This window comes from Chionomys nivalis, chromosome X (genome assembly GCF_950005125.1).
Source record: "Chionomys nivalis chromosome X, mChiNiv1.1, whole genome shotgun sequence".
NCBI lineage: Eukaryota > Metazoa > Chordata > Mammalia > Rodentia > Cricetidae > Chionomys > Chionomys nivalis.
Genome location: NC_080112.1, coordinates 2,246,107 through 2,259,363, shown reverse-complemented (window position 1 = coordinate 2,259,363; position 13,257 = coordinate 2,246,107). Strand labels below are relative to the sequence as shown.

General features: G+C 53.2%; 1 protein-coding gene across 1 annotated transcript; it reads left to right on the top strand.

The window, feature by feature from the left end:
• The first annotated feature begins 519 nt into the window (after positions 1–519).
• On the top strand, positions 520–12,661 carry Bgn (biglycan). The gene is made up of 8 exons (XM_057759486.1): positions 520–659; positions 7,732–7,983; positions 8,359–8,471; positions 8,994–9,207; positions 9,837–9,947; positions 10,099–10,192; positions 10,336–10,474; positions 11,334–12,661. Exons 2-8 carry the CDS (start codon positions 7,743–7,745, stop codon positions 11,529–11,531), a joined length of 1,110 nt encoding a protein of 369 aa, XP_057615469.1. The 5' UTR covers positions 520–659; positions 7,732–7,742; the 3' UTR covers positions 11,532–12,661.
• The last annotated feature ends 596 nt before the right edge of the window (positions 12,662–13,257 follow it).

The following is a 13,257-nucleotide window of genomic DNA, read 5'->3' as shown; positions in this document are numbered from 1 at the left end:
ACTACTCTCTGATCCCCAAACCACCCACTTATTTCAGAGCAGGCAGAGGTCTGGGTAGAATTAGGACAGAATTCCCGGGCCTCTCACTATCCTAGCCATAAGGCTACCTCCCGTCATCTCTCATTTTCTTCTGCCTGTCAGCATGCCAGCAAGCACCTCAGTGTCCCCATTTGGGCAGTGGAAAGTTTGACTCTGTGAGGCTGTCTGCCCAGAGACACCAAGGGTCTGTCCCTAAGTAAGTGTGTGTGTGTCCTTTCAAAGTGTGCTTGAGGCAGGGGCCAGAGTGGGGGGCATAAGGGGGAGGGGTGTAACACAGCCTAGCCGTCTACAAGAAAATTGCTTCCTTTGAAGCTGCCAGGGGGCCGGGAAGCCTGCCCCCTCCCTCCCAGCTGCCCTTCCTCCCTCCTTTTCTCCCTCTTAGCTCCACCAGCCCCCTCCCTCGTCTCCCTCTCCGCCCCCTCCCTGTTCGTCCCCTCCCTGTCGGCCCGCCCAGCCTTTAGCCTCCCTCCCACCGCCTCTGTCTCCCTCTCTCCACACGAACTGCCCAGGAGTGAGCTGCTGCTCCCGGTTGGCCCTGCCTGACGGACAGACACACCGACAGCCTGACATCCTAGCCCACCAAGTAACCAGCCTGCACCTGGCTGCTTCCCCCTCCCCAGGTAGGGCCTGCTCAAGCCCCAAACTGACTCCACTCTCCCACAAAGACCCCAATCTGTCCTTGCTGTTTTCATTCCTGGCTATGCTGTCGCCTCACTAACCCAGAGATGCCCCATAGCAGCCCTACTGCATCTGCAAGCTCAGTCTGGCGTCTGCTGTCCCACTGTCTGTACCTCCACTGCTCCCTCCACACCCCAGGGCACCCAACTAAGGCTCCTGGTTTGTGTTCTTTCCTAGATACCTTGTGGCCCCTTTGGTCCTTATCCCATCTCTGCCTCTTCTCCCCACCCTCTTCCCTGAACTTTCTTCCCACTCTTCCTTTCCCTTTCCCCTCTGACCTTGCTTAGCTGATAAACTCATCCATGCTTTCCCTCTCTACCTGGGGGGAAAGGGGGTAGGGAGATTCCCCTTGGCTGCTGCCCAGAATATCACTGAGGCAGAGCTGGGTGACTGGCATGCTGGCAAGGCCCAGGCACACCCTTCATGCCAGCTAGCCTTGCTCTCCCAGCTCAGCCTTTCTTAGGGGCTTGGCACATGGCCAAGTCAGGGAGGATGGAGCCAATGAAAAACTCAGCACTGGCACAGTTTCCCCTTGGACTCCCAGGCACCCCTCAGGCACCTTGCCCTGATATTCCATACTCACCACAGACTAATGCCCTGCCTCCACCTTCTTCTGGGCAAGGGGTGGCTCCACCAGTGATAGGGGTCCTGGGTTGCCTGCCTGGTTACCTCAGTTCTATCTGTTTCCAGAACCCTAAGATGCACAATTGGCAGAGAATGGTATAGATGTAGAAAATTGGGCAATTGTGCCATGTTCCCAGGTAACAAATATGGCTTAGGGCCTTGAGGGACCCGTCAAGGAAAGGAATCAAGAGAGAGAGAGTCATTTGGGAATTCACCAAGTCTAGTGAAGTTTGGGGGACTGGAGTGCCCTGTCACTACCCCAGGGGTGGGGTCAGGCTCCCATATGCCCAGAGTCAGAGGCACAGGACCCTGCAGGGAGGTGAGGCAGGCATAGGAAATCTTCATTAAGTCAAGGACATAGCATCAGGGTGGCTCCAGTTTCCTCTTTAGTAGCTTCTGTCCATGTTCCTTTGCCCTGCCAGCTTTTTGCCTTGTAATGACTGGGATTGAGACAAGCTAGAGATGCTTCTTCGATGCCAGCAAGGTTTCCAAGGACTGACATCTGGACTTGCAATCAGTTGCCTGTGCCACCCACACCCTAGGAGAACTTGTGGGTGGCAGAGGTACTTTGTGTGGAACATGGCTGTGTGTGACTGCTGTATGGATGCTGAAGGCCAAAGCGGGTGAATCTTCAAAGGCAGGCGGTGCGGCTATACTGATGGGAGGATGGCAGTCTGCCTCTAAGCCACTAGGGCAAGGCAGCAGGAGAAGGCTCTGAGCCAGGGAGTGGACAGGGCTCCACAGCCAGCTGGCCACCTGGGTGTGGCAGCTGTGCCTCTCTGACCCACTCGTACACTGGCCCACTTTCATTCCACAGGACTCCAGTCCAGCGCTGCTTCTGCACCCTGCCCGGAACAGGGGTCAAGTTCCTACTGCATGCAATGCGAATCTGGGACCAGCTAGCTTTAGGGACCCAGAGGGGTGTGCCAGTCACTGACCATCATGTCAGATAAGTTGCTAGCGCTGGCTCAAATCTTTCTCCAGTCCCTCCCAAGCCCTAGGCTGCTGGAGGATTGGCAACATAGTGGGGTAGAAGGAGAAAGGACATTGTGGAGGTGAAAAGGAGCTTTCTTCAGCCGCATTCTGTAGCCATCCCATGACAATGTCTGTATTCCTCCAGTCACAGTGTCAAGACCTCAGAGGAAGAATTTGTAATTAAGGCTATACTTGACAATTTGCACTAGGATCCCCCCTAGGTCATTCAATTCCTGTTCCCTGGTGTTGAGGTGAAGTGGGGACTCCATTTTAGTCTCTATTTTGCCTGGGCTCTCTCATCATGATCTTTCTCCTGCTCTCCCTGGAGAAACGGAGTCCCATGAGTCTACCCAGAAGTCACTAGTCCTTAGACAGGATTCTCAGCATGCCTCCCCCATGAGGCAGCAATACCGAGAGCCCCTAATACTCCAATTACTGGAACTTCTCAGCTTCCTCGATCCCCCACAACACCCCCCTGACTACCTCCACATCCACCATGACTCCCTCCGGCTCTTCCTCCTTTGTCCCTGATCTAAAATGCCACACCCATCTTCTAGTCTGGCCTCCACATGCCAATAGTCCAAGCAGCAGGCCCACCCCATTGTAAGGAGGCACCCCAACACATGACCTCCCTCATGCCAAGAAGTAGGGGAGCAGTGTGAATGAATGTTCCCGGATACCTAGCCATAGATAGACCAAAGATTTCAGGGCAGGTCCAGTCCCCCTAAAAGGCAAACTAACCAGGGGACTCCTGCTCTGGCCCTGCCCACTGAATTCTGGGGCAATTGGCATTGTTTCTCACCCCTTCCTCACCCTCAGGAGACTTCCATTCCTTTGTGCTCAGGCACACTGGGATGGGGAAGGCCAGCAGCATCATCACATATTACACCTGGACCACCCACAGAGTCCTTTCTGCAAATCTCACAGGGTGGGGGCATGGTTCACACTTGTCCCACCTAAGACCATCCTCCAGCCTTCCAGAAACAACAGATTCAGGCGTTCTCAGAGGGAGGCTAGGGTTTGCTGGGCCAAATCCTCTGGTTCTTGAGAGCCAGGCTTTGTCTTCTGTCCTCTTCCAGGCCATTAAGTCCCTTACCCCACTTTTATATCCCTCAGTCAAAGACGCCTCGGATAAATGTGGGACTCCAGGTGTGTTTCTTCACTTTAATTACCTTCTTCCCTGATTCCAAGTCCAGAAAGCCCCAGGTGTGGCCTTTCCATGGGCTTTAGTGGCTGAAAATGAAGAGGTCTTTCCCAACTGACTGCATAAGGCTGGGAACCTCAGGCAGAGCTCCTGGCAACCTGGTACTGGGGAGAGAGTTCAGAAACCCCAAGACATGGGAAGAAAGGGGACTTTCTGGGATCTGGAACGTGTTGCCTTGCTACTCTCTCCAGGAGTAGAGATCGGAATGGTCAGGTAGACAGACACAGTAACCTCTCAGCCTGACTCTTACCTCACTGTGAGGCTGTGGGAAAGAGTTTGGGACAAATTCTCTTAGCCTCACTTACTAGGTGCCTATCAAATGTTAAAAGCATTCTGGTCACCAGGGGCTGGGTAGGTAAAGAAAGCACTTGAGTCTCCTCTTCCACCATTGAGAAGTGACGGCATCCTCCTCTCCTTTGAAAACTCTAGGAGCCCAGACTTTGTTACTAAATGGGAGGAGGTGGGTGGACACATGGGTCAGGTGCAAAGGGACCAGGAAATGTAGTACCTCCAACTGACCAGGGTCATCTGCCATCAGGCCCCTTTCCAGAAGTTTCTCAGTAGAGCATGAGCAAGCAATAGAAAGCTCTCCCTCAATGCACTCACCACCTCTCTATACATACTCCAGGCACTTCTGACTCCTGAATTCAGGTACAGCCCACCCCAAGTCTGTTGGAGAGCTGTATCTGACTGCCCAGATACTCTGCCAGTGCCAGGGCCACAGGTGGTAAGATGTGACCCTGACCAGCTTGACTTGGACTCTGCTCACCTTAGGGCATACAGGAAAGAAAGTACACATCCCATCCCTCTGGTTGACACTTAAATGTTAGACTGGAGCTAGGTGGCCTTAGAGGGCAGCAAGAAGCAGGTCAGTCGTCAGCTCACCTTTGATGATCAGAGGAAGGCAAAACAGTGCCTAGTGTCTCCCGTCTCTTACACATTTCCCCACCTGCACAGTCCCAGGAGCCCAGCAGAACTTAGTAGAAGGCAGCATCTTCCATTTATCCCAGTTGACGTAGGGTTACTCAGCAGGGCCCAATCCCCCAGAAGGAGGCTGCTGAAACTGTACTTGGTGTCTGCTCCTTGGCAGCTGCCAGCTCCACATCTGCAGGCAAGCTCCCATAGCCTGCCAGACCTCAAGCCTTGCCCCTGCCGCCCTTGGCCTGGCCTGAATGCCTGGCACAGCCCTTCCATGTTCTCAGAGACTGCCAGCATGTCTTGCTTGGCTGTGGCCAGGAGCAATCATGAGTGGAGAACTACACTGGCTTTCAGAGGGACAGACAAGGAGGGCCCTATTGGGGTGGCAACGCAGGCTCCAGGAAGCCCGTCCCCTTCCCTTGTTCGCACTTGCCCTTGCCAAGCTCAGCTCACCATGATGATCACTTCTTTCCTTTGCTCTGATGAGCTAGCACTCAGCTAGATCAGAGCTCACTTTGATGGAGCAGAAGCTCAGCAGAAGAGGCCCATGAAGGGAGACTGAGGCCTGGAAGCCCCCATGGCAGAAGAAAGTAGGGTTGGAGTAACTTTCTATAGGTCTTACAGGGTCTGCCCACAGAAGATCCCTTCCTGACTACAACTTTGCCTGTCTCCTCAGTGTATGGAGATGAAGACTCAGTTTGAGGGAGCTGAGGAAGGGAGGCATGTGAGACTCTCTGCAGCACCCCACTGTCACCATAATCCCACTTAGTGATTTAGTGACTCGCCCACCCATCCTGGGTCTCTGCATTACCCATGTATAGGCCCAGCATTTCTCAGAAGCTACCCTCATTCGTGGATGAAAAGCAGGACTGAAAGCTCAGACCCTAGAGTGACCAAACTGTACTCTCTGTTCAGGCTGTAAACAGGGGACTTGGGAGCAATCAGTTCTCTCACCCATAAAGTGGTACTATTGGCGGTGCAGACCTACCCTCTGTACTCTCTTAATTTAATGGATCCCTTTCTCTGGCTCTGTGTCCAGCACACCCCCTTCCCTGAAGAATATGGGAACTGAATCTAGTGTCAGTTTTTGAGTGAAAATGAGGGCTGTGCTAGGAAGCCTGCCTGGTCCCCACCTCTTAAGGAACATTGCACCCTGAGTGTCTGTGAACCACACAAGGTGTCTCAGGAGATTCCTGCCTAGGGAAGGGGTGCCCTGTGGAGATCTCCAGGTCACTCTAGTTCCAAAGGACCTGGGTTTGCCCCAAGAAGATGGCGCTCTGTCCAACTGCATCCCCTATCCATGCCGCCACCCCCCCCCCGATTCCTGGCCTGTACAGGAGGATTGTGGGTCCTGCAGCTCAGGTGGGCATAAATTTTAGCCTTGACTCATCTTTCTTCAGGATAGCTTTGGCAGAGGGGACAGGCAGGTGGGTGGGGCAGTGCCTAACTCCTTCCCTGCCATTCCATCTTGCTCTCTGGCCTCCCTTCTGCCTCTTTTGCCTGCTCTGGGCTGCTCTTGCTCCTCCTCCCAGCCCTTCTGGTCCATCTGCCCTGGACAAGATCCCCATCCTGTTCTAGAGGCCATGGGCTGAAAGATGACAGATCTTTCTAGCTACTCTGGGGTCAAGACCTTCTGGGGAATCTCCTGTGTCTTGCTAGGCCAGGCTTGGATGGGCATCTTGAGGTACTTGGGAGGAATGAGGGAAGACGGACACTCACCAAGCTGAGGACTTCTGCAGATAAAAAGGAAACTGAGCCGAGCCTTTGCCTGTGGCCCCTACTTTGCTGTGTGATCTTTGGGTATCAGAAAGGCTGCTCTATTCTCTCCAGGAAGCAGCTCATCACTACCTATGTGGAGGCCCTTCTGTATACTGGTATAAGATAGGAACCTGGGCAAGCCATGAGAACCACCGGGGTTGGGTTTCTGTGTGTGTGTGGGGGGGTTGTCTCCCTACTACACACACACACACACACACACACACACACAAACCTGGAATTTTTCAAGCAATAACATAGGGTAAGATTTCTTCTGGGGCTGACATTCACTAGATGGGCAGTGCTTGTGCATAACCAAAACGGGGTGTCCCAGCACCCCACCTCACTGCTGCTGAGGATTTCAAAATAGCAAGGAGTGCAGCCTCCTCATCAACTGTGCTCCTTCCACTTTTGCCTCCAGCAATTGAGATCAGAGGGGTTTAGTTAGCCCAGATGGAGCCCCAAATATCCCAGCTTTCCCACCAAAATGTGCCCCCATATGAGGCCTCCTTGAGCTGGGGCTGCTTCAAATCTTCAAGAGGCTGGGCTTCCTTTCCACACATGCACCAGGATAACCCCCAGACATCCAAGCCTGGGAGACTAGCAAGGCCAACATGGATCCCCTATTTAGAAAATGCGATGAACAGGCCAAAATACCCTGAGCCCTTGCTATGGAGTTGGGCAAGGAGTGGTAAGTGAGGCAGGGGCTCGGCCTTGTCCTACAGACTAGGCCATGCTTGCGTACTTAAATGTAGGAGAAAGAAACAGAAGATGTGGGTTCTGCAGGTTCAGGCAGCGCAGTCTCCACCCCCACCCCACTGCCTCAGCCTGGGGGGCCTCTAGACAAGCCCAACCCTGCCCTGTTACTCTGGCAGCAGCCTACCCTGATGCCAGGGCCATGGGCATAAAGAAAGCAGAGATAGACATGGGAGCCCTGAGTTCTGCAGACTGAGTCCTGGGAAATGAAAGGAAGGGAGCTGCCAAGTGCTGATCCCCTAATTCCCAGGACCTTTGCTTGGTGTTGCTACAGCATTAGAGAATCTGTCTCTCTGTCTCTGTCTCTCTCTGTCTCTCTCTGTCTCTGTCTCTCTCTCCCCTCCCCTCCCACCTCCTGTCTTGGCCTCTGAACCTTCTCAGAACAGCATGGGCACTGTGGAGAGGTTCAGACTGTGAAAGGATGACTCACTCACCGCCCACTTAAACTAAGAGCATCCAAATCTCCCAAGCTCACACTCTCAGGAAAGATTGCGACGGGGGGGGGGGGGGGGTGGAGGGGGCAATAGCTGGGCTTCCTCTCAGCCTCCAGTTGGCCTCACTGACCTCTAGCCCTTGGGGCAGGCTCTCGCTGACTCAATGGTGGTGGGGGCAACCTTGAGCTAAATGGGAAGACATTTCATTGCCCAATGAAACCAACTCATTCCAGCACTCCTACCCCAACTGGTGCTTCTTACCCATACCTCCTCCCTCTGCTGCCTCTTGTGAGGGATAGAGGAACACAGTGCCAACACGGTGGCCCTTCTCACGTTTTTTGCTCCCAGGAACATTCACCATGAGTCCCTTGTGGCTACTCACCTTGCTGCTGGCCCTGAGCCAGGCCCTGCCCTTTGAGCAGAAGGGCTTCTGGGACTTCACCCTGGACGATGGACTGCTCATGATGAATGATGAGGAGGCTTCAGGCTCAGACACAACCTCAGGTGTCCCCGACCTGGACTCTGTCACACCTACCTTCAGTGCCATGTGTCCTTTCGGCTGCCACTGCCACCTGCGGGTTGTTCAGTGCTCCGACTTGGGTGAGTCACTAGGCAGTTTAAGGTGAGAGTATCCAGAGAGGTACTGGCCCTGCCTGGGAGCCCCTCCTAAAGAGGACACATGGGCTGTCCTGTGAGATGGGTATAGAATGGTGGGGGTGGGGATGTTATGAGTCACCACAGGCTGAGGTATTGTGGTATGAGTGTTTGCGGGTGTCCAGTGTCTGGCATGTGAAAAGCAAGTAGAATGCAAGCTTGGAGCTGGCACCCATTAGCTCAGAGTCTCTGCATTTGTACTAGTGTCTCTGGGCGTGCCCATATGCATGTGTGTGCCCAGCAGCTGTGGGCACCTTTACACCAGCTGTGACAACAGACAGGATGAGCCAGGCTTATGCTGGTGATGATGCTGGTCCCCAGGTCTGAAGACTGTGCCCAAGGAAATCTCACCTGACACCACACTGCTAGACCTGCAGAACAACGACATCTCTGAGCTCCGCAAGGATGACTTCAAAGGCCTTCAGCACCTCTATGTAAACCTCCTTTTGCCCCCTGTCCTTTCTGAGGAGCTGGGGAGAGTTTGATGTTTCTCTAACTGGGAGGAGGGATGCTCACAAATGGGACTTGGAAGAGGGACTGGGAACCAATGGAGCTGAGATAAGTCTGGCCCTGGCTGAGGTGGGAACACCCAAGACCATGGATTATGTGCACGGGTACAAGACAAAATTCCTCAGGTCAGTTCCCTTTTTGACTGAAAGCTTTGCATTTTATTGGCTCCTCTGAGCAACACAAAAAGAGTAGATTCTGTTGTTGCTCTTGGAGAAACTGACTAGCAGACTGTGCTGGGCAGTAATGGCATTCCCAGGGCAGCTTGGAACTAAACTTAACCTTAGTTCCTTGCCATGTACTCTGCTCACAAACACTGACTGACCTCCAAGAAACCAAACAGGTTCAGATGCCTCTCAAGTGCTATCAGTAGTTAAGTTCAGGAGGCAGAAGAGGAAAGGTGGTGTCAGGGGTTGGGATGCTCACCTTGGTCCCCTGCCCTGCCTCAGGCCCTGGTCCTGGTAAACAATAAGATCTCCAAGATCCATGAGAAGGCCTTTAGCCCTCTGCGGAAACTGCAGAAACTCTACATCTCCAAGAACCACCTGGTGGAGATTCCTCCCAACCTGCCCAGCTCCCTGGTGGAGCTACGTATCCATGACAACCGTATCCGCAAAGTGCCCAAGGGCGTGTTCAGCGGGCTCCGGAACATGAACTGCATTGGTGAGAGTCAGGCACAAAGGAGCCGGGTAGAGGAGATCCCTTCCAGCCAGGGCAGCTGGGTCCTGGACTGTCCTGTACTCGTGGGGAAGCCCTGTATGCCTCAGAATGTTCCAAAAGCTTGTTTCAGGGCACAATGAAGGACACTGGGGTGGGTTTAAAGACTCAGGTAAAGAAAGAGTCTCAAAAGTAGTCTAAAAGAAGATTATTATGCTTCTTGACAAAAGCCCAGTTTGCATAATCATCGTGGGTAAAGGGATGGCATAGGACGCAGGAAGACCAGGCTAATCGAGAGAATGGAGAAGGGCAGCAGACCACCATAGCAGCAGAAATTGGAAGCCCTGACTTTCTGGAAGTTCTGACTTTATCTCTGCCTCTCCTATCTAATACTTTCCTATGCCTATCTGATACTTTCCTATTGCTTCCCAACTCCCAGAGGCCAAGAACAGTGCCAGATCTTTGAACTAGTCATCTTGAACAGCTGGAGTTTTCAATTAGTTAGCAGGGCAAATTCTTAAACTGCTTTCTAGAGGAGGTAGGAAGAGTCAGCAACCAGCAGCTCCCCAGCCCAGAACAGAATGGTGTGTGGGGTGCCACTGATTGGCTCCAGGCTGATGGGGCTTCTCTCCTAGAGATGGGTGGGAATCCCCTGGAGAACAGCGGCTTTGAACCAGGAGCCTTTGATGGCCTGAAGCTCAACTACCTGCGCATCTCAGAGGCCAAGCTCACTGGCATCCCCAAAGGTAGGAGAGTGACAGTGCCCGACCTCCAGGAGCATTGAAGGGGGTTTGTCCAGTATACTGGATCAGGGCCGCCCTCCTGGAGCAGAGTGGGATTTCTTTCTACCTGCTCCCGACTCTGCACTTACCTGCCAGCATGCTCTCTTCTGAATAGATCTCCCTGAGACCCTGAATGAACTTCACCTGGACCACAACAAAATCCAGGCTATTGAGTTGGAGGACCTACTTCGCTACTCCAAGCTGTACAGGTGAAGCTGGGACAGTCCTTGGGGGCTGCAGGACTCCATCAGAAAATGGGGCAAGTCATAGGGTGGCACCCAAGTCCCTGTGCTCCATTCCAGAGTCCTCCTCCCCTTGAGCCTCTGATGACTTCTAATTTACTTCTCTTCAGGCTAGGCTTAGGCCACAACCAGATCCGAATGATTGAGAATGGGAGCCTGAGTTTTCTGCCCACCCTGCGGGAACTCCATTTGGACAACAATAAGCTGTCTCGGGTGCCTGCTGGCCTCCCAGACCTCAAACTCCTCCAGGTGAGAGCTGGCTCTCCAGGGCTGGGTGGGAGCATGACACCAGCCTCTGAATTGCCTGGCTCCCCTGACCCCATTTTTTAAGGGACCCAGGGTAGAGAGCATAAGAGGACCTAGATTACTCCCTGGGTCCCAGGTCCTCATTCAGACCCCACCGGAGTGGTGCCCACTCTCTGTTTGCACCGAGACAGTACTAACTCCCATCTGTGGGATCTCTTGGGAAGGGGAGCCTCCCTCTCTGACTTAGCTTCCAGCCACATAGGCAAACTAGGTCTTTCCCAACCCTGTTCTGGACCTCAATTTTATGTCAACTCCATTCATGATAGAAAGCACATTCATCCTCCCCTGGGGCAGCACATGCCAGGCTGAGAGCACCCTCTACTGGCCAGTGACCTTACTACACCAGTGAGCTCCTAACCAAAGCACTATATCTCCTACATAGATAACCTCTCAGGTACACTGTTTGCTTCCTACAGCAGCCTCATTCTACCAAACATAGTCCCCACCCCATCCACCGCAACTCACCTCTCGCTATACACCTCACCTGAGCCCCTCATCCTGATCTGGGTTCAATCATACACTAGTACTCTAATCACAGCCAATTCCCACTAACACACTCGGGTCATTGTTCTCTTCTGAATTGGGTGAAGCATCACCAACTAGCCATCAAAGGGTGAGCATGAAATGACACTAGGAAGTGATCGATGGAGTTAAATATGGAGGCAGACCCTACCACTCTTACATCTGCCCTCCATCTTGCCTCCAGCCTATAACACCCACCCAGGCTGGGACAGAGTGGGAAGGGTGGTCTGTGGCCCTGGGCCCCGATGAAAATCCCCAGTCACATCCCCTCTGCCCCCAGGTGGTCTATCTGCACTCCAACAACATCACCAAGGTGGGCATCAACGACTTTTGCCCCATGGGCTTCGGAGTCAAGAGGGCCTACTATAACGGCATCAGCCTCTTCAACAACCCTGTGCCCTACTGGGAAGTGCAGCCAGCCACCTTCCGCTGCGTCACTGACCGCCTGGCCATCCAGTTTGGAAATTATAAGAAGTAGAGGCAGTAGTAGCCACAATGGTAGCCTTGGTGAGAGTCTCTGAGGAACATAACCAGATAGATGTTCCACAGGGGAAGGGGAAGCAAAGAAGCAAAGCCCCCCAACACACACACACAGACACACACACACACACACACACACACACACACACACCTTTGTTCCCCAACACTAACTCACTGCCCCAGCTCAGCCTCCCCCGGCTCCCAAGCCTGCACATATGCACATGGCATGGCCCTCTCGCCCGTTCCCTTCAGCTTTTGAGATTTAACACTCACCTTCCATGTCCACTCAAAGACTCCCTATAAATCTTTCTTCTTGTCTGTTCTGACCCCAGCTGCCGGTGGCAGGGGGAGCTAGCAAGTGTGGACACAGAACACTAACTACCGCAGCTACTGTTCTCTCCAGACATGTGTTCCTCTTCTTCCTCATCAATGTCTGTCTTGGACCCTACCTGCTGCCCTTGCCCTCTGGTGATCCCGAGTTTACAACCTGTCCATCCTAGGCATTACCTGGCTCTACTAACTCCCAGATCAGTCCTTTCCAGCCCTGCCATGCTTCCTTCTAGGGTAGTAAATATCTCCCCTGCCATCTCTGGACCCCATTCATATCTCTCTAGCTCTGTCTCTGTTTCTCTTTGCCTAGGTCTCTGTCTATCTCTCTATTTCTGTCTCTGTCTCTCTCTTACACACACACATACACACACACACACACACACACACACACACACTGACCATCCCCTAGGCTGCTTTCTGCTTCATAGGTCTCTGACCAGGCCTTGCACAAACAAATCTGTGGGCAACTATCTCCGTGATTGCCCTGCGCAGCACTTGACCCCCAGCCCTGGAGGAGGCTGGAAAGTAGAGGCCTAGAATTCTGTCCATATTGTCCAGGAAGGGGCCATACTCTGCTACCAAGATGAGGAGCAGAAAGCTTCATAGGCCCTGAAGAGGCTCAGCAGGCCACCAGAGCCTCTAGAACCAGTTTGCATTGGCCTGTGCCTTCACCCCAAGATGGCTAGGTCCCTTTCCCTCACCCCTGGGTCCCTGCTGAGGTAGGGGCTGGTGAGCAGTTGCACCCAGTTGGAGGGCGTGCTGCTTCTGAGGTCGGTTGTCTTTGAATTAAAGAAACACTGTGCAATATGACTCTGTGCTACTTCTCTGGAACATCATTGGGCATCAAGAAGAGAACAGAGGTGAAACGAGGGACCTGCTCAGGCCACCTCCGAGGTTCTGCATTTCCATGCCCCCTTCCAGTCCTTGCCCTCAGAAGAAGGCCCTCCTTACCACAGGTCCAAAGATATAAAAGCACATACCAATTGACCAGACATAAGACTGAGGTCTTGTCTGCTTTCCCGCTCCTTTCTTGGTCCTTCCATTGCTCCAGCTGTTCTTGATCTGAACCCAAAAAGCAGGCCACACCTAAGGTGATATCTGCCTTCCCGGAGTGGAGCATTTGTAAAGCACCTTCTGGCTATGGGATAACAAGCTCGGACCTACTCTCTTCAGAAGGGGAACTTCAATACCCCAGCAGATCCCTGTATGCCTGTCTAGATGGAATTAGGGGAAGAGAGTAATTCCAGAGCCCTGTTGCAGTTTGAGTAGTGACTAGTACCTGTGCTGACACTAGGAAAGGGCAGAGGGGAGGAGCCCTTGGCATCAGGCAGTATACTGGTACAGCTACTTGGGCCAGTCTGGCTTGCCCTCCCATTCAGCACCCCACAGGTCCC

Coding starts and splice junctions, on each gene's coding strand:
- Bgn (XM_057759486.1), top strand. CDS start 7,743: ATGAGTCCCTTGTGGCTACTCACCTTGCTGCTGGCCCTGAGCCAGGCC. Junction 8,472..8,993: donor AAGGCCTTCAGCACCTCTAT/GTAAACCTCCTT, acceptor GCCCTGCCTCAG/GCCCTGGTCCTGGTAAACAA. Junction 9,948..10,098: donor GCTCACTGGCATCCCCAAAG/GTAGGAGAGTGA, acceptor TCTTCTGAATAG/ATCTCCCTGAGACCCTGAAT.